Below are 25,364 nucleotides of genomic sequence, written 5' to 3'. Positions count from 1 at the left end.
AGAAATAATGAATTAGATTTTTATAAAGCCAGAATTCTTGAAGACCCTAATGAACCTTTTCAAACAACCACAACGAGTTATCTACATGCGCATAATGAGCCTCAAATGGTTTGAGCCAATAAATATGCAACTGATAGAGAGAGATCCTTATTCCTTATAAAATTGTCAGTAATGGGAGTTTTTCATGTGACTATTTTCAATTGCAGAGAAGACTCTAAAAGCCCTTGCTCTTTCTCAGCCAGTAATTCAATCCAACAGTTAGCAGCAGTTACTAATGACACTGGAATATAGATGGCTTAAAGCCAACCCTCCCTCTTCACAAGTGCTGGAATGTCCTACACCATGTGGTAAACCAGGTGCTTTGTTTTGTTCTTTTGGCAGCTGAAGCTTTCATTTTCTGGAAATTTGAAAACAAAGTCATTCAGCTGAGCCCCTACAGCAGCAGTTACTTGCATCTGCTTCATGAACAGGATACAAGCATGGAATAAGTTCAGCTGCAAGTCCTACCTGTCCCTCGCTTCTCTCAAAAGCTAATACTAGGTCAGGCGGGAAGAGTGAAAGTTCAAGTTAAATGCATATCACCCTTTTTTCAGCAAAAATAATTTAAAAATTTCAGTTAACAAGGTCAACATTTCGCAATGATACAGTGCTTTGCATTTTCAGGTCACTGTACAGACATTAATAAATGAATCCCACAATAGGATTAAGGTTAACTGCCAAGACCATATGTTTTAACATAATTTGTCAACCATCTACCTGCTGTCACCAAGCACAGTTACATTATCAATACCTCATTTTCCTTACATGGCATTAGGGGGACTGACAGCCAGTGGAGCAGCACCCCTCCTCTCCTTCATAGCCCAGGTTAGGAACACAGTGTTCCCTCCATATCCAGGGTACCAAAAAGCCTGGGTTTATGGATATCAGTCTGCTTCTCTTGGGAAATGACTGCAAGTTGGTTTTGTTCCAAACAAGGACTGCATTAAATCAAAGCACCTCACAAGGAAGTTGCCTGTTTTCCAGCCCTGGCCTGGTGGCATAACAATAGCAGCAGCAGAACATGTCCCTGGTCCTCTCCTCTCCCTTGGCCATCAGGGTATCAGGTTCACATTCCTTCCCCACAAACACTTGTCCCGTGTCACACAAAAGAGTGACCAACAAACCTGATACAGGACTGTTAAATTCAGACAGCAAGGCACCACACAATGACCTTTAGAAGAACGATATTAACAGGTGGCTGGTGTCTAATACAAATAATTATATTACACTTTAGCAGCATGGACCAAAGTGGAAACACATTGTCTTGTCATCAGCAATTGAATAAGCCAAAGTAATGTTACCAGAATACCCTTTTAACACTCCTGTTACCCCCCCAACTACAGAGAGTACCTCTCGTGGCAGAGCACAGTCAATGAGATCCCAACTATGTCACTACGTATTTAATATGAAAATTTCTCCAGGGTGTCTGACATTTCCCTGTCTAAGCAAAACAGGAACCTCCCTGCCAACCTCTGGAGAAACACACAAGTAAATTCAAGCACTGCTTATGAATTTACCTGGTCTTTCCTCTTGGAAGCAGTCCACTAGAAACACATATCTCCTTCAATTAAAAAGAAGCGGATAAAAGAAGCTCAGCAAAGTCCTTCAAAACACGTAAGGGAAACCAGTACGAGTGATCAAATTAATTGCCCCTGCTCACTAATTAGTTTTCCAACATCAATCATCTCAAGTTAGCAACAGTTTTCACCAACCTTTAACCCCGAGACCAGTCACTGTTTTGACAGGACAGGCAGCTGTGGCAAACAGCCACAACATTTTGGGGCAGACGGCGATTTCTGACCACATCTACAGCCAGGCTGCACCTTGCAGGGGGCACAGGGGGCCCTCGGCATGACCTCCTGGCCCTGGCAGGGCTTGCAGACCCAGCACATGCCACTGGCAGCCCCGGCCGCAGCGGGGCCAAGCACCAGATCAGTTTCCTGTCAGCTGCGACATGGTCGACACTTAAGCTGCCTAAAGGCTTCTCATTCTTCGTTTCAGAAAGGGGAGGGCAGGTTCAAGGACACTCCAGACTGTCTAGAGCAGGGAGAAAGCTAGGAAATCACACCTCCAAAACAACAGGGTAAGTGGTAACAGACAGCTTAACAGACAGCTCAAACGTCTACACACAGATGGATGGTGAATGTACCTGGGGATGTAACAAAAAACTGCCTACAGAGAAATACATTGAAGGAAGACCTGCCATGTAACGGTGCAAGTCACCTCAGCTCCTACAGCAACAAACCACAAGCAGTGCATGCATTGGGGAGCTGCCAGCAAACTACCCAGGTGGGCTGAAAGAGCAGGGCAGGGAAGAATAAATGGAGCACTGGCGCAGAACATGCCAGCCACTACACGTGGCCAGAGCGTCCCGACAGACCCACGATAACATCCCTCCCCTCCCTCCCTCCCTCCCAGGAAAAAACAGATGCTTCCTCCTCCCACAGAAATAGGCCCTTCCATTTGGTCTAGCCAGAACACAAGCCAGAGTCTGGGCAGCAAATCCCATTATTGTACTCTGAGAAGACAGTTCGGAACAGTCAGGTAGACGCTGCTGGCTGGCACCTGCACCATCCTGGTGTTCAGAAGCAACCTGTTCTCCCCTCCTGCATCCCCTCCTCACCTACCCCAAACACCTCACTATAGGTCAAACGTGGGAGAATTGGCTTTTACTCAACAGCTTTGGTAACATAACTCCAGGCTCACAACTTTATCTATAACCAACATGGCATTCAATTTGAAAGCCTTAGAAATGAGAGCAACAGTAATGGCAAATTTGGAAAGTGACAAAAAATACAAAATGTGGATGTTTTGGCAGTGGAGGCACTTTGGGGAGGAGAGGGGGGAAGAAGAGAGAGGGAGATAGTAAAAAACAGAATTTACAAGGAAGGCAAGTCAGCAAGAGACAAAATCCAGTTGTACAATGCACTCCAATGTTTTTATACAGGTAAAAGCATGTAAGCCCTGCTCCAATGTTCTTTCCTCCACCATAAAAAAACCCCACCCTAAAGAATCATAGAATGGCTTGAGTTGGAAGGGATCTTCAAGATCATTTATCATCCAACCTCAAGTGTCATATAGCATCCAGAATACCATATACTACAGGGGCATGACTACATCACCCTGTAACAATATGCTTATACATACGAGTCAATGCATCATTTCAAGAGTCACTTCTTGGTATGTTAAGGTAAAAGAAAAGCAGGGAAGAGGAAAGAAGAAAACAAATATAATTACAACAACTTCTTTTCTAAATATTAACTATGCGACACTTGGGGTAAGGGGACCCTTTGTTTTCTTTTTGTCTGAGTTGTGCTCAGGCACCCAGGCCTGGTATAATCCACCCACTCTTAGTTTCTAACTACTTGGGACCCTCTTGTGGGCTCAGGCACTGGGATAAACAACGCTTTGTTGCACATCAGGAAATGCCTCTGACTACCCACTACACCCAGAGTAGCTGCATTGGGACAACACAGTCTTCAGTCATGGTACAGCATTCAGCCACCAGCGTCACAGGGTCCCCTTCTTGCAATTCACCTCCTTAACAAGGGCATATCTGCTATCCAAAAAACCTTGGACCATTCCAATAGCAAAAGCCCTCAAGTCTCCAATGTATACTTCAAAAATATTCCCCAGCTAGCACCAGAAAGTTCATTTAAAGAGGCTGCAGTCCAATCTCCCTTCTGGTCCCAACCTCCGATTTCACTCAAGAGCCTTAAAAACTGGCCACTTGCAGTAGGCATTAAAACACTAAAAGCTGCAGGAATTACTAATTTAAAGATACTTCTATTTACTACATCAAGAATTTTTCTGTTTAAAAATTTTATTTAATCCCATAAAAAAAAAAAAAAGGTACTATCCAGAAACCAGAAAACATAAAAGCACACAAAATTTATTAGCATATTCAGAGGTGAATTATAGCACAGGTAATTTAATCCCTCCTAAGCACAATTATGATCTGAGGAAAGAGACAAACTGATGATCAGAATTATAACAATAAAATAAACAGTAAACACTTCAAGGCTGAGCTAAGCCAAGGGAAACATCGCTTTTTCCTTACAAATGCTTTACATAGATGTACACTACAGCAAAGAAAACTCAAGACATCACAGCATACACACATGGGTAGGAACTACTTGAAATCTTTCATAAACATTTAGTACATAAACAAAAAAAAAAAAAACCTGCATTAAACAAGGAAAATAATAAAAGGTCCAAATTAATTACTGAATACTAATTTTTAAGTACAAATATTTTTATGCTATGCCAAATGAGTAATACACAGTTTCTCTCTTGCCAAGCACACACAACTTGTTATAACTGCATAGAGTTGCCTTTATGAAAGGCATCCATTTCATTAAAATTTTATCCAAAACATGTCATATCAATTACAGTATTTCAGTGTGGCAGAAAACTGCAGTGATTCCTTATTGGCCTTCCTCAATCATACATGGGTCGTAAAATTTAACTAAATAGAGTCTACTTCAAGCTTTTAACTTCAGGTTGAGTGACAGCTTAATTTTTAGAAGCAAAGCATGGGACCTTGATTTAACAAATTATGGGGAATCCTCCACCACCTCCATGCAATTCCTCCACCATGAAGCTAAGAACTGAAACATGGCTCATTTATGCTGCCAACTCTGAATCTCCACCAACAAACACAAAAAACTGATTATAAAAGAGAATTTGTACCACAGTGAGGAGGAAAGAGAATGAAGAGCTGCATTAGAGATTCCAAATTGATTCTCACACGTTTGGGACATCAGACATCTACAACATTTTGATTCTTGGTTCTTGTGACTAGCAATGGTCTCTGTCTCAGCAGGAAGCCCAAAAACCACAACTGCTTCAAGACTATATGAAGCAAAACAGAAGCAGTCTGTAGACTGCTGCATGGCAGAAGGGTCTACTAAAACAGCCCCCTAAAACATACATCATATAATCATATTCATAAGGATGGATATCTTGCTATCTTTTAAGTAAGTTGAAGTTTGGTTATCTTGGTTTTTGGTTTGTTTTTTTTTCAACTTCACTGGTCATGACAGCCAATTTGAGACAGATACTTGTTCCTCATTGAGCCTCATTTCAGGGCACTTCTCACTACTGCCTTAAAATAATCCATGCTTCAAAGCAAACTCACTGGGAAAAATGTATTTTGTTGGCTCAGAGCAATATTGTCACGATGGCTGCTCGGTTATTCCCTCGAGGTAGACAGACTAAGTAGGAGGCTTTATCTTTATTCAAGCAGATGGGTTATTAGACACATGACACCAACAGTTTTAGTAGATTCAAACACCGAAACTTGGTTTCAAGGCTAAAATATCAAAATGAATCCACCCCTGAGGGGGCCTCTAAGTTATCACATAGGCATAGATACCTTTAAAATCATGACATCTACAGTGCAATGATTTAACAAAGTATTCTTTTTTTTCTCCTTCCTTACAGAAAAAATGTGAAACAAAACAGCCACTTAGGTTTCTCTGCATCTTCACAGGTTGCACATAAATGAAGCTGCAGTGCCCTGCACTTCCAGATTTGTAACCCCTTGCCAGAAGAGAAATAGCTTTATGAAAGTCACAAGGATTGTTTTTTCTGCACTCTGTCTTTTTTATTCTGGAGAACTACAATCTCCTAAAGAGAGAATGAAATGTCATAATTGTAAATACTAAAGAATAGAACAAAAACAACAAAAAAATCCTAAAAAGTAGGTTTAACACCTTAGCTTAAAACACCCAGAATGAATTCCTATCTCCAGGACTATTCCTACAAAGCTGATCCTATGTGCATCAGTGTTTAAAGTCATTATAATATCTTCACATACTCAAGATTCTGACTTGTAAACTGATACTGCTCAAAGAGGGCAAAATCACTACAGCTACAAAGAATCATCCACTGTAAAATTCCACATATATTTCCAATGAAACAATACTAAGCAGCCTACTATTGAAAGTAATTATCCACCTTTATTGCTTGAAACACTGTGACATCTTGAAAATTCACACGAGGCTTGTACATTCACAAATGCACTCCTGCAAAACTTCTCCATCTCTAAGTAAATAAGTGACAGAGAAAATTAGGGACATATAGTGGTCACCCTTCTTTATTTCTGGAAACAGCAGTTTCCTGGGATGGAATAAATACCTGACCTGCTGTGTGCAGTTGTTGAAAGATGGTCCTAAATAAAGATTTACATGCTGGCTGTAAAGAAGTACTTAGAATAGTATCAGAACTCAGATCGAGATACTTAAAATCTAAAGATTCTATGAACCTTCTCCTGAAGGCATTTTTGAGAGTAACCAACAAAAGATGCACATTTGCACTGCTCAGTCACACCATTCCACAGTTTCACCATTGTAATTTTTCTTCTTTCCACTCAGGAAAGTCATCTGCATTTGTAATTAATTTCTGATATAAACTCTACCACCTTAAATTTGTGCTCAGAAATTAAATAGTTATTAATTAATACTGTAATATTAATCCACTCAATTTATTATTTCTTCTATGAGATGCTTGTAGGCTGATATGAGCCATATTATACTACACCAGTGGCACAGAGTGCATTAACAACTTAAAAGGGGTCTAGAAATTCCCATTACTCTAAATTTTCCATTTTAACAAAACCACAACTTGTGTTCAAAAGAAGAAAAGTTTAATCAAAGTGTATGCTAGGTATTCAGTCTATTCTAGGAAAATGAGAGATGACCTTCACTCCAGTAGCAACTGGCTTACACTGTCCAGCTATGCATACAAAGGCATTCTGTGTTTGCTTTGATGGCCTGCACATGCCAGGGGTTGATGTCATTGATAGACTGACATTGCTGAGTTCTCACACAAAAACTTTATTAGCATAACAGAAGATCTGAAAGTGTGCTATCCTACTTTCTAAATATCTTCCCCATCTGCTGCTGGGTGACATATGCAGATCTCCTTCCCCTGCCTATTTGCTAGAACACTGCAGAACTCCACAGGAAGGGTCTGGTCGCATCTGTCTTGGGAGCAAGGCTATTGTTTGTGAGATAATTACTCTGTCCTTGTTGACTTGCAGCAATAATTGAGAACAAAATCACCTAATAAGCCAAGTTACCTAGTAATATAGCACATTATAACAGCAATGATTGCATATAAACTTTGAACCCCCTTTAGTGCCAATTAATTTCAAGAGCATTAGCACCAACAGTAAACTAATACGAAGCAGTTTAACTAATTAAAGCTTACTACGTAATAGGCTTGTAGCTTCAATTATCATTTTTCATGTTAGTCATCTGAAACTGTAATGATATGTACCAGCTGGAAAACATGTGCCTAGTCCCACAGCAACAGGTAAATGGAGCAGTTTTTGAAACTATGTCATGCACTTTCCTAGTAAAAGTGCTAACTAAGCCTTATCAACAGAGACAAACAGCAGATGGCAACAAATGTGCCAAGAGACATTTCATCCTCCAGGAAGAGTTCAACACAAGGCATCAGCAAAAAAGGAGCAGAGTTGGAAGCACAACTCCCACAGATCTTACCCAGCTGCTCTCTTCTGTAGAAAAAATAATAAAGAAAAAACACCCCAAACACAAAATCAAAACCCAAACCTAGTTAGCCAGTGACTGTCACCCTAACTTGCAGACTTTGTGTGCAATCCATCCACATTTCTTTCCCAGAAAGTCCAGTATCAGGCACAGCCAAGCAAAGCATCTGAAGCCCTTTTCCCCACAAGCAGCTTCCTTCTCAGCTCCCAGTGAATAAAAATTTGCTTAAATCCTGACATTGACTGTCAAGTTTGGCTTGGAGAGTCCATTAAATTTTTGCTATTTTAATTGTATGTACAGAAGAAGATTAATTATCTAATCTTTTTTGAATTCTTGCACACTTTTGGACTCAATGAATGAATGGAATGAATGGAATAATGAAGTTGCTTGTCCTGTAGTGTGATGCAGTCTTTCTCTTTACCAGTACTGAGCATCCATGTTTCCAGGTTATTTCTATGACTTGAAGACCCATAGCTATCTTCTCTAGATCATTTTATTCTTGACATTTAACTTCTTGACACACTGACTGAACTAAGCACTGAGGTAAAAGTAATTTTCATGTTTTCATGTACACAAATTAACTTCAAGACTGCAATTATCAGAGAAGCTGCTTACATTTTTGGACAATTAAGCTCGTTTTGAACTATCCCTTCAACAATTCCACATCTCTCTTTGTTCCATCCCTATTCCCAAGCAAGCACACACCAAGAAGCACATTCAGTTACTGGTTTGGGAAGCAAACATGGAAAACAGGAAAGAGGAAAACAGAAATAAAATAACAAAAAGAAAACCAAATAATTGCCATATAAGAAAATTTATCTGCAGCTCATGCTGCTTTTTTTTCCAAACACTAAGGACAGACAACTTAATATTTAAGGACCTACACCCATTTAATTTCAAAAGCAATTAAACACAAAACATGTAAAAGAGGTTTTTCATGATGCATATGCATATTGGCTCAGGTCTTCCCAATCTCCCTCTCTCCCCAACATCCATTGGAACAGCTCAGAACCTCAGAGAGCATCAAGTCTTCCTTCCAGGGACAAGTATAGCTGGTCTCTTTATGGTACATAACTGTAGTCCTAAAACAACTACTGCCATGACACAAATACCAAAAGTTAAAGACAAAACCCAACAACTCTATATTATGCAAAGCATTCAAAAAGTTGGTTGGGATTTTTTTTTAAATTAAGAAACACTTGCTGAGCCATAACAAATCCATTAACAATGTCTGCTTCCAACACTCTCTGTCCAAAAGAGATTAAATGATGAAAGGAGCAGCTTGTTTATATAAAACTTCAAAATACCCCTTTATGCTCAAGAGCTATATAGCAAGTCTGTGATGGTCTGTGTACAACATAAACTATTAATAAACTATTAACCACAGTTCTTCTCAGAGAGAGGGGCTGACAGACAGTCACAGAACAGACTTTCCTCAAGTTAAGATGGAAAAGGCCAGGGACAAATACTAAGTCAGTACTGATACTTGATAATTGTGATAATCTACTACCACACATGCCTGACGTGCTCTTCAAAGCAAAGAGGAGCTGCTTGGCTTAGCAGCAAGGCTATCCTCTATTATGCAGACCAGCTGAGCCAAAAGCTATGCAGTACTGTATGGAATAACAGAAGGATCATTTCTGGAATAGTCAAATAAATGCCACTTCATACTGCTTTACCATCAGATCTCCTCTGGAAGATCCAGCTATTTTTCCATGTTAAGGAAAAAAAAATCTAAAGGGGAGAAAAGTAAAGCAAGAGCTATGAGGGGAAGGAAATAGCTGACTTTAGATATGCTAATAGAATAAACATCAAAAATTTTTTCCTAGAGTGAAAACTAATAAAAAGGAAATTGGGACAGCTGCACAGTCCAAAATTGGCACTGATTTTCAGAGAAGGAATAGGATCCCTCAAACTCTTACTAAATGGCTCAGGAATCCCTGGCAAAAAATCAAACAGTTTCTTAAAAAAATTGCTGTAATTTAACACAGTATTTATAACAGAGCAAAGTGACACAAGCTTACACCCCAGGCTGAAAACTGAGACAGACAAACAAAAGCCACAGTTAATTAATCTTTCCTTGGTCACCGCGTCAGATGCCCATCCTTCTCAAGAAAACCCAGAACTACATGAGCTGCTCATATATGAAAGATGAGAAATTTCCATAATTATTTTCTTTAAGTTCAAAATCTACCTCCAAAATATGGGATGGCAAAAGGTCTGCACACTGAAGGAGGATGGGAGGGAAGGGAGGTTATTTTTATTTTAATGGAATTTTTAAAAATGTGGTTATCTTCCAAAGAAGCCTAAGAGCAATCAGATCATTATAAAGGCCACTAGATCCCTATAAAATGCAACTATCTCTGGGCCACAGATGGAACTACTTTATTAAGAAATCATGAGGAAGTAGAAGGAAAGCATCTGCCCTGTACCCCATCAGGTCTCAATTCCTCAATTCTAAGACCAGCTGAAGAGCTAGAAAGCAAATTGGGAGGAAAATTTCATGTGTGTCAGCTTTTCCTTATTTTTTTTTTTTTAGAATCAGTGGGAAGTTTCTCACTGTAGGAGTATCACAGCTAATTCAATTTATACATATACATATGTTAGCATAATACACTTTTAAAAAGTGGCAGCTTTCATAATCTACCCTTGATTCAGCAAGACATTTTTATTCCAGGATGAAGTGTTTCAGTTCCCCAAATTCAGCCCAATCTTGTTACAAGTCAGAAGTATTGTTCTGTGATTTACATAAAAGCATTTCCACTGAACTAAGCAGCAACTGACAGATCGGGTAAATGGGTTCCAGATAACATTTAAATAGCTGTGCTAATTACACCACACGGAGATAGGAACATGATCCCTTACTCAAATCCTCAGAGCAACCATCCAGAACACTGAAGAGAGGAGGAAAAAACCCTAATAGTGCAAGTCATAAGACAGCATGTAAAGGAATTTTAAAAAACCCAAACATTCTGCATAAAGGATGTAATCTCAGCTAATTAGATGCCATAATGATCTTCTCACAATCTGTTAGAAGAGACTAGTAGTTATTAACTTCACAGATTTCCCCCAATCCTTTCACCAGGAAGGAACAGCAGTTTCTAAGTCATTACTGCTCTGTCATCCTGGACCACTGCCAAGAATGTAGAACTTCAGGACACCTGTCAATTAACACATTCTTACTGAAGGCAGGCTCGTCTTCCAAGTCTATTAAAAATTAGTGATCACAAAAAGCAGTCAGATCAAAACACTGCAAAATTAAAATTAGTAGTGACTTCTTGAAGGACAACAGCCTTCAACAACAACAACCATCAAGAGGTGTGTGTCTGCTGAAGTGACTATACACACACGTTGCTGACGGATGATGTAACAGACCTTTTTACATCCCCACCATCTGTGGCACACACTCATACATACAAAAATGACTGGTGACCTGATGGACAATTGTGTGCAAGAGTCAGATCTGAAGCTTTTCTCTAATCAAAGCTTTCTGCAGGGGTTCTCAGTCTAAGTACAGGCTTCTCATTGATTTTCCTTCATCCCCAGGATGAACTACTTCTATCTCAAAGTTGAAAAATGTGAAGCTATGCATTGAACCAAAAAACCCAGGTACCATGCATATTAAAACATCAAGGCAGAGGTGCAATTACAATTTAAAGAAACCAAAAAATTTCTGAGCAAATACAAAAATGGTATTTACCTAAGTTCAAAGATGACAGTGAACTCTGAGGGAGATGAGGAGGAAAGGGAAGAAATGAAGGCAGTCACATGAAAACCAGAACATCAGGTTAAATCTGGTTTGCCCAAAAATCAAAGGGTATGACCAAGGAAATTCCAGATTCAACAAATAAAATTCCAACCAGGACAAAATGAACCAGAAAGCTGCGCGCACTCCAGCACAGGACTAAGACATCACCATGGTTTTATGTCAGTCTTCCACCTTCTAATCCCAAATTTGTGCTAAGCACAAATCTTGCAACAGTTTGACATTCCGGAAAAACTTAAAAGCATCAAAGAAGAAAACTGAAGTTCACACTGCAAACCTTTTTTGCACTTAAGTCACAGAATACAGGAAAGAAATTTTTAGTGTGCGAAGTTTGGTATTGCCTAGTAAAACAGCAGGGCACACAGAGCAAGTCACAGAACCAAACAAGTCTGAAGGGGAAAGCAGCCCCAGTACAGAGCCCTTCCTTTAGAATGGCTACACTTCTCCCTGGCAACTGCTCTGCAGTTTCACTTTCCTTGTATTAAAAAAAAAAAGTGTTTGTAACTCAAGGTCTCCTCTGTGCTTACCCAGTTATTTCAGGAAATATGACCCTGAACTTCACCAGATTATTCCATTGTCCTACTTTTCTGGTAACTTCCAAATACTTCATATATGAGAATTTCTGCTCTGTTCAAGTAATTTGAAAGAAAGCATTAACACTTTTTGCCTTTTTTTTTTTTTAAACCAACACTTATCAATAATCAGAATCCAAATTTTAAAAGTTTCTCCAGTTTCATATAACTACCAAGACTAGCACAAGCTCACAGAGAAATGACTATCAGGTAGTAAACCCTGCAATAAGGTTCAAATGATGTCCCATCATTCCATATTTTTTATGAGCACTGCTTGATAAGCTCTTGCTCTTTCTAAAGGCTGCCAGCTAAAACATATGAAAACAAAGGAGGATTATTAACAGGAAAGGTAAAGGGAAATGGGTATTTTAATTTTTTTTTTAACTAATGCAGATGTTGAAATAGGATTTTAAGGAGCAAGTATTCCTAGTGGTTCCAATTAGCAAAAACAAGATATCAACATATATAATTTAATCCTTCTCTCTGAAACCTTATCTGTATTTGATAAAAGGCATAATCTGAAGCCATAGACAACACAACACAAACATCTCCTGTATTACATTATGTGTAACTACTGGAAGGAAAGCCAACAGAGAGTAAACATAATGCTGGTGTCTCTCAATCACCGATCAAGCTCTAAAATTTGGGGGATTAATTTCATCTAGCTTTGACACTGCTCTCTTTCTACTACAAAGGGAGTCAGAACAAATTACCTTAGGCTGTATGCCTGACTACAACCTTCCTTGCTAGTGTTAAGAGATCAGATATACCCCAGCTTGTTAAACTACGCCTACTTCTCTGGAGTCCCTTGCTCCAACCAGAATTCTGATGCTGCCCACCAAGACCTCCTATATCCTTACAAGGTATTGTACCTGCAGCAGTAGAGACAGTCCATCTTTCCCAGATAAATAAAAGTCTTAACAAACTCTTTCATCTGTCTCATAAGTATATTTCAGTGCTGAAAATAGCATAAGCTGTTGATGCTTATCTTCTAAATTAAGCCAATGAGTCTTGGCACAGGCCCAATGAAAGGGCCTAACATGCAAGAGACCACACCACATAATCTATACAGCAAAACCTGCATTGAAGTACTCAAACATTATCTTTTTATCCCTGAAACCAGAACAGCCTGGTAAGAACAAGTGTCACTGCTGACATTTTTATTCTTCCATTCAAATTAGGAGTTTCATCTGTTGGATTTTGCTGACCTTGGTGATACATCTCAATGAGAATTACAGGAACTTCTAAACTGATGGTTATAAACCAACTTTGGTTTGAAGGGATCTCTGGACATCGTTGAACCCAACCTCTGGCCCCAGACAGGGCTAGACCTGCGCTGGTGCAAAGCTCTGCATTTCTGGGAAGAGTCTGGCTTCTTCTAGACATTCCCCTTTAGGTTGTTGAAGACCACAGTTAATTCCATCCTCAAAAATTTCATCCAGAGTGAAGGAATCCAGCTTTCAGCCTCTTCCTATATGTCAAAGCAGGATCATCACCATCCTGAAACCACTACCTGAAAATAACAGACCTAGCAGGCTCAAATGAGTATTTATCCAAGAGGAAAAAGAACAGATCACTTCACTGTGGATGGAACTAAAAGCTTCTAATAGAATTTGTAATGAAAAAAGTCAGCTATCGTACAGTGGGCAAGATTCCCAGGAAATATATATATGAAAATTTTTGATTATGAGATCAAGGTATCATATCTTTGAAGGACAGTATGAATATTTATTTAAGTCTCGTGGGAGACAGACACTTCAGTTAGACTGTTTTTCTACCCTCTCAGGAATAGTGCTTGAAAATGAAAATTATTTTTAACTCCTGTTTGAAGTATCTTTTATTTCGAAAACTTTATTGCCATCTAGGTATCCAAACCCAGGGTTTCTAGAACAAGCCAACATTCAATTTAAGATAAATGTGTGACGCAAATGAGTGAGGCAGTAAGATACTCAAGAACAACTTCTGCGGTTGTATTTTTGGACAAGCTACTAATGAACTAAGAAAATGTATAGTGCAAAGACATGTAGTGCTATCAAATATACAGGCTGGAGAAAAGCATTAAAGCATCAGTTAGCATTTGTATTCTTCTAACCTTAACACGAGGGTTTGGAAAACTAACGTGTTTGAAGACAGAACCAAGGCAGTTTACCAGTGGTGGTGTGATGCTGCTAAAGCTCTCAATCTTCATGGTGAAGCACCTGTGCTCCTGTGTCCCCCTTTTAATAAGGCATCTCTGTGAGAGAACCATGAAGGATCTCTGTCAATCCCCACAATATTCTAGACAGGTTTAAAGAATTTCTTTAGTAATTCTGAAGCTGAAGCATGGCAGACTTTGGAGGGCGCAGAATTCAAGTGCATTCCCAAATACTTTATTGAACGCCCAAGAGTCTTTCCTGTTACCTCTGGATAGGGTGAGACATTTCTAGCTCCCCTAATCTTGAGGTGTCACCTCTCTACCCAACACATACAGCTTCTAAAAGGGGACACACTGTTACAGCTCAGATAACAGCAAATCTTCCAGAGACCTTGCTCTTCCCAGTACTCTAGTTCTCAGTTTTACCACAGTGCTGGGTGAGGAATATCTTCTTGTTACCTGGTCAGCCAGGTTAAGATATGATGCAAGGAAAAATTTGTGTCTTTTGGCAGGACAGAAAAAAAATACAAGATAGGAAACCATAAGAAAAAAAATCAAAAGTACAGAAGAAAGAAAACAACAAAGAAAACCCCCATGTGTTATCATATTAACAGTAAGCCCACAGTTTCACAGTCAGGTATGAGCTGAAGAATGGCTGGTCATACCTGAGCCCTTACATCTCACACTGGGCCTGCCCCCGCTTTCCAACCTCCTCCTTTCCACCAGCTCTCAGAGCACACAGTGAGTCACTGAGCCATTGATCCAACTGAAATCAATTTGGTTTTCCTCTGGAGTTAGTTTTCAACTCAGATCACCAGGCTGATCCAACTCACCATGGGGCCATGCAATTGCTATAACCCATTCACAGGAATCAGCAGTCAGGACGTGAGAGGCACCACACCTCTTGTAATAGCACAATCTTAAAATAAGCAGTAAAAAAAAAAAAGGTCTCTCTATTCATCTGACTTGCTGTACAATCAATCAATCTGAATCTGATCAATCTTCCTAAACATTTCTTGGTGAATACCCATTAAATAAAACCTTTCTGTCCAGAGAGGGAAAAAATACCAACATGTCAATCAAAATAATATAAGAAATATATTTTTCCCCCTTCTCACTAATTGCCTCCTCACCCAAAATATTCTGGACATTCTTCTTAATTGAAATGTTTCGTTTCCTCTCCTTGGAGATGCTAAATTCTGTATTAGACCAGATGTCATCTCCTGCACTTGACTACCAATATTTCAACAAATTTGAAGATGCTCCATAATTTTTCTACTACTTGGTACTCAGTTCACAGTTCCAGACTGTATGCAGCCTCTCCCTGTCTACTCTAACTCGTTTTGGATATCAGCATGCAGAGTAACATATGTAGCTTTTTCACAGGCTCACAGTTGCACACACAATAAATTTAACAACAGTGGCAAATTATTTAACCCCAGCAGTTCCCATTTTGGCACAATGCAACAATTTAGCACTATTTCTCCCAAGATTTTGGGTTGCCATTTTCGTATTTAAAAGCAATTAGAAACTCTTTGCCTCGCCTTTCTCCACCAAGTTCCATGTCTTCCAAAACTGTTACACTGATGTTACATTCCCTGTTTAAATATAGATGGCATGCTTATAACAAGACATTAGGAGGCTCCTTTCCCTCTTTTAGTCCAATCCTCTCTTCCCCACAGTACAACAGGGAAGAAACCAGGAGTCTGTCAATTGCCCCATTCACGTGACAACCCTTGCAGACTGTACAACCAATGCTTTAGGTGCAATCAAGAGAAAGCAGCTGATGATCATTTTCCCTGGATGAACAAGACTTCAGAAAAAAAAAGAAATGCCTGGATTTCTTTACAGATCATAATTACAGTAGACGGCCATTAACCTGCTTACCTACCCTTAATTTTTTTTAAATGAGCTCATCTTTCTCCACTTCATTTTTCTCCTCCCTCATCCATTCTTCTCCCAGACTGCAGCAATAACATGCTTTTATTCTTTCCTTTTGACTGCCAGGGTCTTAAACTAATTATTAATTGAGAATGTATCTAAAAGATCTGAATGAGAAAGTTGGAATTAACCCAATTGCCTCTTTCCCCCTTTTATTTAGCATATTTGAACACTAGGTCTACCTGTCAGCACTGCTGAAAACAGCAAATGTGTTGTTTTCCTTTCAAAGGCAAGTCTGCTTGGACAAAAATATGCAACAGCAAAAAACAACACGGGAAAAAAAAGCAAGTACCTGGAAAAGGCCCCAGCATTGAGTGAAAGCCATTAGCAAGCAAGCTGTCTACAGTTAAATTCTCTCAACAACTTTGCTGTTCTGTAGGAGAACCCTGCAGCAAACGGCATCCTGCATTTAGAAAACCAGACAACTGACACTTCATCAAAAGGCTTGTCCTTTAGAGAGGCTAGAACGGCATGACCTGACACTGCCTGCTGGTGCAGAGCTGGCTGCCTGTACAGCTCCGACTCATCTTGTTTCCAGTTGTTAAATTACATTAAAGGACAGCTAAAAATATATTAAATATTTTCCTATTACTTTTCCATGCGAGCAACTGCTATAGTTACAACAAGAGTAATGTCCAGGCAAAGGCTTAGTAACATGGGGGTGGAGGGGAAAGTCCAGGAATCCCTCTAACAAATTCCTCATCAAAGGTTTGCAAATGTAGAATTTTGAATTTTTTTTTAATTTTGCTGAACTGAGGCATTTGTTACACTCAAAAAAGAAAAATATTTACATTTGCCAAAACAGTCAAACAGATCTGAGCTATAGTTTTAACTCATTTCCACCCCAAATTCTTGTCTTTTTTTTCTTATGAAACACGCCAGAACTTAGCAGTCTACCTGTGACACCTAAATTCTGACAAGCTCACACTGATATGCCCCTGTTAAAGATTACCCACAAATGAAAAACAAGGAAGACCCGATGGAAAAAGCCGATAATCAACGTTTAAACACTTAGACAAAATGAGTGTTAATTGACTGAGGATCTCCAGGTCTCTATCGCCATCTAGCGAACCCTGCCCGCCATTATCGCACTGTCCCCTCCAACGCGCTCCCGGGAAGGACGGACAGATAAACTCTGCCGGATCCAGCCTGCCCCTCGCCAGGGATCTAAGGATTTGTTACAGTTCTATTCCTTGGCTGAAGGAAAATAAAAATCAAGCACTGGCCCGTACCTCTCTACAGCTGACCAAAGAGCTTTTCTGGATTACACTGTCAGAGAATTGTAGAATGGTTTGGGTTGGAAGGGACCCCGAGGATCACCCACTTCTATGAACTTGCTTTTTAAAAATGGCTTTTCCACACCATATTTAATACTTCCGCCATGAAAATGAAGTGAACATGCCAAGTTCTACTAATATAGCTCAGAAGTTTACTAATACAGTCACACAAGTTTTTTTAACAGCAATGTGTAATTACAAGTATTTTTATTCTCCATAAAGAACCCCATGGCACCTACAGCTTTTACTGCACCAGCATCTCCAAACCACAGAGAGAAGTTAAGAGTCCAGGAGAGGTGGTGCTCAGCACCTGGCATCAGGTACTTGTATCTTCCCACAGCTTCAGTGAAAAGGCTGTCAGTCACACAGTTGAAAAGCATCAATTCACAGGACTCATCAAAACTCATTCTCAGCTACATTAAAACTTGATGCTAGGATGATTTCATGTTAACAACTTTAACATGAAATACATATTTCCCACTTTCAATTATTCTGCTAAGACTTACGACTGAACTGTAATTGTGTTAGTGCAAATATTAAGTTCACTTTTCATCCCACACAATATTTTTCCCACTTAGACTTCTACAAGCCTGCCTGCATTTACTCAGGTGCTCTTGACAACAGTATAAAAAAAAGGTGTTAATTGCAGATCAGAAAAGGCTATTTAAATTTAGACCATAAATTTTCCATAATAGTTACTTTTTAATTAACCTTTTCTCACAGAGAACCCAAACCTCCAAATACTTAACATTTACTTCTTTTATATTAGAACTGAGTGGTAAGAGGAAACCTATGAATAGAAAGACTAATATAAAAATTTGAAGTAATGTTTTTCCAGATCAGGTATTTCAACTTAAAACAAACAAAAAAACCCATTAAAACCAGAAAACTAAGGTGTCCTCATGTCATCTTCTGTGGCAAAAACTCAAATGTATGCAAAGGCTTGGCAGAAGCCAGCACGGGTCCAGAACCACCAGAATTTAGAGGTAAGAAATCTTTTCCAACCAGAGATCAACTACGTAAGAGAAACCATCTCTAATTACTCCCTAGCACATTCTGTAGCACCTATTTAGGATTTCCACATTTCACCATCACTCTGGAACATAAAGCAGGAACACCAGAATTTCACATAGTTATGTCATAGCTGATACATTACAGACAAATGTGAATGAATTCCCTGTGCAAACAACAAGTATTTCCCCATCTTAACAGAGGGCAAAAGCTAAAGTATCCATAGAATACCAGGTTTGTGGCAGGTGGTCCATATCACACATGGAGATCATTTAAAAAAAAAAACAAAGAAAAAAGTAGAACTCACTTTTAAAATACCACTAGAAAATATAAAGGTGTGATACTCAGCTTCTTTGCTTGCCAACCTCATAGACAACACAAGGTTGAATTTTCCATCAAAAGACGCAATACCTTCTTAAAGGAAATTCTAACTTCTGAATTCACATGGCTGCATGGCACATCTGCAGTTACCAAACTGGGAAATTACTTGGATTAAACAGATGTGTAAAGTTAAACATAACTGCTTACATAAACTGGGAAGACAACAAATGTGGAGCTCTCTTTAGAGAATTGTTTAGATAGGAAGATAATTAAAAACAAAGATGTGTTACCAGAAATGCAACACCCCAGTGCAATTGAGTTGGGAATTATGAAGTGAGTGTGCCCTCACATCACAGGGCAGATGAGCCTGTCAACAGGGATGTGACCTCATCCATGTTCCTGATCAAACAAAAGACTGACCAGCCATCCTGACACAACTGTTCCTGGCACCTTTGCAGAATCCTGCTTGGTATCCTCTTTTACAAGGAACTAATATCAAACATCATTATGTTTTAAGACAATGAATGTATGTCAGTGTTATGTTTTGGATCATTAAAGATGATTTTTCTTACAGGGACAAAACTAATGTGGTCTGTATTGAGCCACCATCCAAACCAATAGCAAGAGTAGTTTGGCCTATTAAGTCAAATGCAACTCTTACAATATAATATGAGGCTAATGAGAAACTTTATTTCAAGAAACAAAGAGTTTCCAAAAATAAGCCCTACTGGCTCCATGATTAATTTGCCCTATCACAAACTTTACCGTTTCAGGAAGTCGTATCAGGCCACAGGACAGTCTAGCTACAAGCAAGCTTATCCAAAGCTGAAGCATTCCACCAAATCAAAGACAAACCCATCATGCAGAACTAGAAATTCATGGAAAATTAACTGAATTTCATTCATTGAAAATGAAAACAGCCTTGATTTTTTTTTTTTGCTTTGTTTTTTTGGGGTTTTTTGGGTTTTTGCTTGTTTTTTGTTGTTATTGTTGTCACCACAATCTGGCTGACTGAAACCAAATAGTTCCACAAGAAAGATGAACCTAGGAGTTCTGAAATCAAAAGCAGGTTCAAGAACAAAACCATTTTTGTATTCAATGAAAAAAAAAAGCTTAAATTCAATGAAAAGGTGGCTTAAATTCAGCCTTTTTACATGTGTGTATAACCTGTTAAATGACTTACCTCTCTCCCTTTGTGTGTCACCAAAGCAGCCAAAGGCTTAGCATAGAATCTGCTGTAGGAAAATCCCAGGCAGCCATACATGCTGTTAGCAGTGAGCTTCAAAGCTTTCTGTCTGATATCATACTGAAAAGAAACACAACCAGAAAAATGATCCAACCACAGCCATCAGGGAACAGAACTTAATGCTCACAATTACATTCACAGCTTTTTTATACAGTCTGCAGCAGTGATGGGCTACAAATAAAGCACATTACAATCACTGCTCACTACTAATCATCTCTATTCTACAAGGCTGATCAGGGCACTTAAGGGGAGAGGGGGAAAAATCAACGGAGTTCTATAAAACACACCTGTAAATAGAGGTCAGGATTTAAATCTGGCTGTTTCATTAACTGCTTAACTTGGCGTCTTCTCTCCACCAGTTTCCTGATTTCTTTAGGCAAAATTCCCATTTCCAGAGATGGGTCTGGAAGCTCTGGAATTTCTTCCTCTTCTTCAACCTGTGAAATAATCAGCACTGTTTATCATTTTACTGCTTGAAGATTAGATTTTAATGCATTAAATGAAAAGCTTGATGGGAAAAAAACCCCAAAACACTACAGCTTGTGCCAATTCCTGCAGAGCACCCAAAGCACGGTTTAGAACAAGCATGAGAGGTTTTTTTTGCAGTGTTTAACTGTATTACTTTGCCCCTGCAGGAGGACAGGGCCTAAGTCTGTTTCACTCTTGGAAAAACACAAAGAAGGCATGGACCAGCATCAGGAAGGTTCGTTTTGTTTTTTTTTAATCAGAGTGTGTGTTATATATTTATGTACATATATAAATCCAGATAAATAACACACATACATTCTCACTCTTAGGTATATACAGATAAATACAAAAACATAAAAGTGCACACACAGCAATTCTTTCTCTGCTGAAAAATCCATCCATTTTTTATCGTCATGGAAGTACTTTTGGTGTTCAGACCTGTCAAAAGGAGCATGTGCTCTGTAGAACTGATACTTTGAATGATACAACTGACAAAAGTAGAACAAAAACTCCACCCCAAGCAACTCTTGATTATAGCAAAACAACTCTTGATCATAGCAGAAAGGCACCTTCTTAGCATGGCTGAAGAAACAGCAAAAATGGAAAGGTATTTCAAGCACAATGAAAGTAACAGAAATGTGCAAAGGAAGGGCAATACAGACACGGTGAGGTTGGCAAGGTTAGTAAAGCAGGCTGAGGAGAACTGTAACAAGAAATTACACCAAAGCCTGATTAAACATCATACAGTGAGAGAAATCAAAATTAGCTGCTTCACATTGAAGCACACTTCAGAAAGCAGGGAAAATCCAAAGACAGCTTGAAGGAACTTACTGACAGAATTCCACATACTTGTCTCCTCATTTCTGCTACTGTGTTCATATTTCAGTTGTTACAGGACTAACTAATTCCAACCTGTGAGCTGATACCAGTTAAAAATAAAAGCTTCTGCTTTAACCTTTAGACCTGACCAGCTCAATGCTTCAGCTCCACCAACAAGTGTTTCAGCACAGCTGAGGAAATGAGAATCTCCAGCCATGGAAAAGCCAGAGCCAACATAGCTGCTTATAAAACAGTACATCCAACTGTACCTTCAGGAGGCTTTTCAGTTGTGTTTAACATAGTTTGAACACCAGGAGTTTTTGTGAAGCTGGTGCCACAGTCACAACATCACCCTCCCAAGTCACACACATAATTTTCCTGATGTCTAGTAAGGATTGAGCTCATAATCATATTCGTTCCTGTAGAAAGCATGAGACTTTTGCCTACCTCCATCAGGTGTATCTGCACACATATACAAATAGCAACTTAACTTCAGGAAGCCTCTATCAAGCTAGGATGAAACTATTAAAAGGGCTCAGAAATTGCTAGGGTGGATGTGTGGCTGAAAAGGGTCACAGAGCCTCAGTAAAAATGTTGTTTCATGAGGATACCAAGAATAGATGGGAGAGAACTTAACAAGATTCTATAAGAGTATTACAGAAAGGAAGGTGACAGACACAAAATATTCCAAAAAGTCCCAATCCACAAATTAATATGATACATCATAAAACAAGAATCACTTTTTATATGTGAAAGGGAACAAAAAAAAAACAGTGAAAAAGAATAATTTCTTAAAGAGCTGATTCACAGAAAACACTCTGAAGTTAAGACAATGTAATTTAAGCCACAAGTTAAAGCACTCAAACCTCTGCCCTTTTCTGTGCTTCTGATGACAGTCGCTGCACTGTGGTAAAGCAGATGTTGAACTCCTGAATAATGGATGGGTACAAGCTGTTGAAGTCGAGAAGCAAAATAAACTTGTCATAAAAACCTAAAACAGAGTTTAAAACAAAAGTCATCATTACTCAAGTCTCCCAAAGGACTTCATACAACTCCACAATTAATATTTAAGTGACAGTAATACATTGTACCACATTTCCATAATCTAAATCCCTTCAAGCAGCTGTTGAGATGCACCATTGCCCTTTACAGAAAGCTGTCAGAAGTGGAACGATCCAACCCCATTAACTCACCAGAGTTGAACAGATAGCTTCTGTGTTACTATAGGACACTTGTACAGTTTGCCCCACATAGAGGAGAAACTGAAAGAAAACTTACGTGTCCATTAGACAATTACACAGAAATATACAGTCCTAATCCCTCAAAAGAAGCAATTCCACAATCAATGCTGGGAATTTTGTTGCATGCAGCAAGATTCCCCTCACAACCACGACACCAAATTCCCACAACCACAGATCCCCCACTGCAATCTCTCTGTATTAATATAACCTACCTGTCTCTAATTTCATTGAAGAATGAAAATTGCCACATCTTACCGACTTTGGGTTCCAAGACTAAGCCCCCAGCATATGCTGCTTTCTTTTTCCCTATCTTTGATTTATTCTGATCTTCAAAATCTTCATCTTCATCCACCTACATTTGGCATTTAAAAAAGTCATTATCTAGTCTCTAAGATTTCTGTAATGTTAGAAGAGTTATTTTTGGCAAGTCAAATAGAAATTTGGGAGACAGTGCAGAATTCCTTTTAAAATATATGCAAAATATGCTGTTTTTACCATGATCCTTACTAAAGCTCTCTACTTGTCAAAACAGCATTAAAACCAACTCTGACAGGAAAAAAAACTACTAACAAGAGATTACAAAGACCTTAAAGTATTGTCATCATTCAACATGGCACCAGAATGCCTTTTACAACTGGCTGTAAAAGTCCACACTATGAAAAAAATCAACTCATGACTGAGAAGTGGTATGACTGTCCAATTAAAGTGTTGTTTTTGCAAACAGAAAGGCTGGGCTTGAATAAAACAAATAAAAACATTACTACTGACCTAAAGAATATTCTGTTATTTGTTATGTTGTAACAAGAATTCTTCTCCCAATTGTTCAATTCTATTCTGAATCATTTAGAATTCCAGTGCTACTTTGATGCAACAATACAGTCAACAGAAATCATTGCTTTCAAGTTTGCTGTTGAACTTATTTAAAATTAAAAAGCAATATACAGTGAAATACAAATACTTCCTCAAATTTTAATTTGCTCACTAACAAACATCAAGATATTTCTTTAATTACTATTTACACTGGTATTATACAAATGAATTTTTTTAATACCTTTGGATATTTCATCCATATAACAATTTTTTCTTGAAATACTGTTCATCAAAATAACTAAATGCAAATATTAAACAACACAGATTGTCTTCTTTACTGTATCCCCACAAAGACAAGAACTTAGCTTATTTTAATTTTAAACTAACAGAACAATTTAGTTTTTACAGATCTGTGCTGCAATGGAAAAGCTGTCCCACTCTCATTATGGATTCTACACAAAAAACAATGTTTTAATTAAGCATAGGCTGTACCATTAGATTATATCTGAGTTATATTTGGGGTTTCTTGTGTTCCCACAGAACAGTAACATGCAGAAGATAGAAAAGTATTTTTTTCTTTTTTTTAATAAAATATTTTAAGAAGAGAAAAACTGGACCCACCAGCTTCTGTGGAGGCTTTTTGAAAACTTGTTTGTCTGGCACAATGTAATCCTTCTCATGAAAGGCATGAAGCAGCAGGAACTCGTTACGTTCAGATCGTCCACCCATCATTGTCCTCGACTAAAGAGGGGGTGAAAAGAGAACTCAAAGCAAAGCACAGAAAACATTGACAGCAAAACTCAAATGTGATATTTTTAAGGAAGTTTTACATTATTACTTGATTAGAACATTCAACTCTCCTACTCATCGCAACAAAAAATTTAACAGCATTGTGCATTCTGAATTAGTGTTTACAAATTAAACCCAGAAATCAACCACAGAAAACATGGAACTGTTTGGAGGGGACAGTGGAGAGGGGTGGAAAATAATAAAAATGTACCATGACATTCCCAGAGATGTTTGTTATCTGAAGAGCCAGTGGCAGAACATTCAGCTCACACATGATCTGGAGAATGAACTTGGCATCTGTCCAGGTGTTTTCCAGCATGAACAGTAAGCGAGGAGAATCACTGGGGAAAGAAGGGGCATGGCCCAGCACAGTAAAATCAATCTCCTTTGTACTCTGTAGGCTTTAGACCTATGTGCTGTATGGAACACACGGTATCTGTAGCACGCGACTGATGAATTTTATAGCAATCTCTCAAAATCGAAAAGCCAGCCCAAAACTCAGGCTTGCATCTCCTGCTAGTGTGCCTACACCAATGCTCCCACAAATCAATTTACCTCATACATAATAAGCCACCACACCTAGCTTGAATCATTATTTTATAATGTTAAGACAGTATTTAACTTTTCAAATCCCAGTATGCTAAGTCAGCATCCCCACAACATATCAAGTAAGCAAATGTAGAATTTTATGTCAGGGAATCAGCTCCTCTGCTCTCCAGAGAAGGATTAAAACTTCCAATCAGCAATGTACCTGTACATATTTGGAATTTCCTCTGGTAGAATTGTTACTTTCTCTGTTTTCAAAATCTGATGGACCAGTTCAGACAAATGGTAACTTTTGCAACGAATTAGTTCTTTAGCAGAAATTTCTACATCACAGATCATTCGACCACAGGCAGCATTCCTTTCAGCAAACCCTCCTCGGCCCTTCATCGTATCACACAAAGAGAGAAAACACAAATAAAATGAAACATACAAACACGAACAAAAAACATCTACCCACAATAAATGTTTATAAGATTCAGTCAAGTCAGTTGGTCACTAAGTACTCAATCTGATACTCAAGGACTTCTAATTATGCCCTAAAGGAATCCATGGTACCTTTCACTGTATAGAGATATTAAGAAATAGATACTTAACTTTCACTACTGGTTATATCTTAACTCTTAAACTGTTACACTTTTTTTTTTCCTTCAGTCATTAGAATAGCCCCAAAAAGAACCTGGATGTTGTCTTTCTTCCAAGGATACTTTTTGCAATAACAGCAGGATTAAAAAGTCACAGAACCACAAAGAAATACCTAACTTGGTGTCCAGGAAGGACAGGAATAGGCAAGAACAGAGGCATGTTCAGCACTTTAAGCTTCAGACATTGTCCTCTGAACAAATATGTACTAAGAACTACAGAATTATT

At 38.7% G+C, this 25,364-nt stretch overlaps 1 protein-coding gene and 1 non-coding gene across 2 annotated transcripts in view; both read right to left on the bottom strand.

The window, feature by feature from the left end:
* Window positions 1-25,364, bottom strand: part of POLA1 (DNA polymerase alpha 1, catalytic subunit) — a 184,250-nt gene that overhangs the window by 132,674 nt on the left and 26,212 nt on the right. The window contains 7 exon segments of the mRNA XM_041399943.1: window positions 19,762-19,884; window positions 20,112-20,261; window positions 21,978-22,102; window positions 22,608-22,704; window positions 23,784-23,903; window positions 24,163-24,292; window positions 24,703-24,878. Coding sequence (XP_041255877.1) covers window positions 19,762-19,884; window positions 20,112-20,261; window positions 21,978-22,102; window positions 22,608-22,704; window positions 23,784-23,903; window positions 24,163-24,292; window positions 24,703-24,878 — 921 coding nt within the window.
* On the bottom strand, window positions 22,266-22,396 carry LOC121333574. The gene has a single exon (XR_005952316.1).

This window comes from Onychostruthus taczanowskii, unplaced genomic scaffold (genome assembly GCF_017590055.1).
Source record: "Onychostruthus taczanowskii isolate IOZ18803 unplaced genomic scaffold, ASM1759005v1 scaffold17, whole genome shotgun sequence".
Lineage (NCBI taxonomy): Eukaryota > Metazoa > Chordata > Aves > Passeriformes > Passeridae > Onychostruthus > Onychostruthus taczanowskii.
The sequence above is the reverse complement of the archived record's forward strand: the minus strand, read 5'-3'. Positions and strand labels throughout refer to the sequence as shown.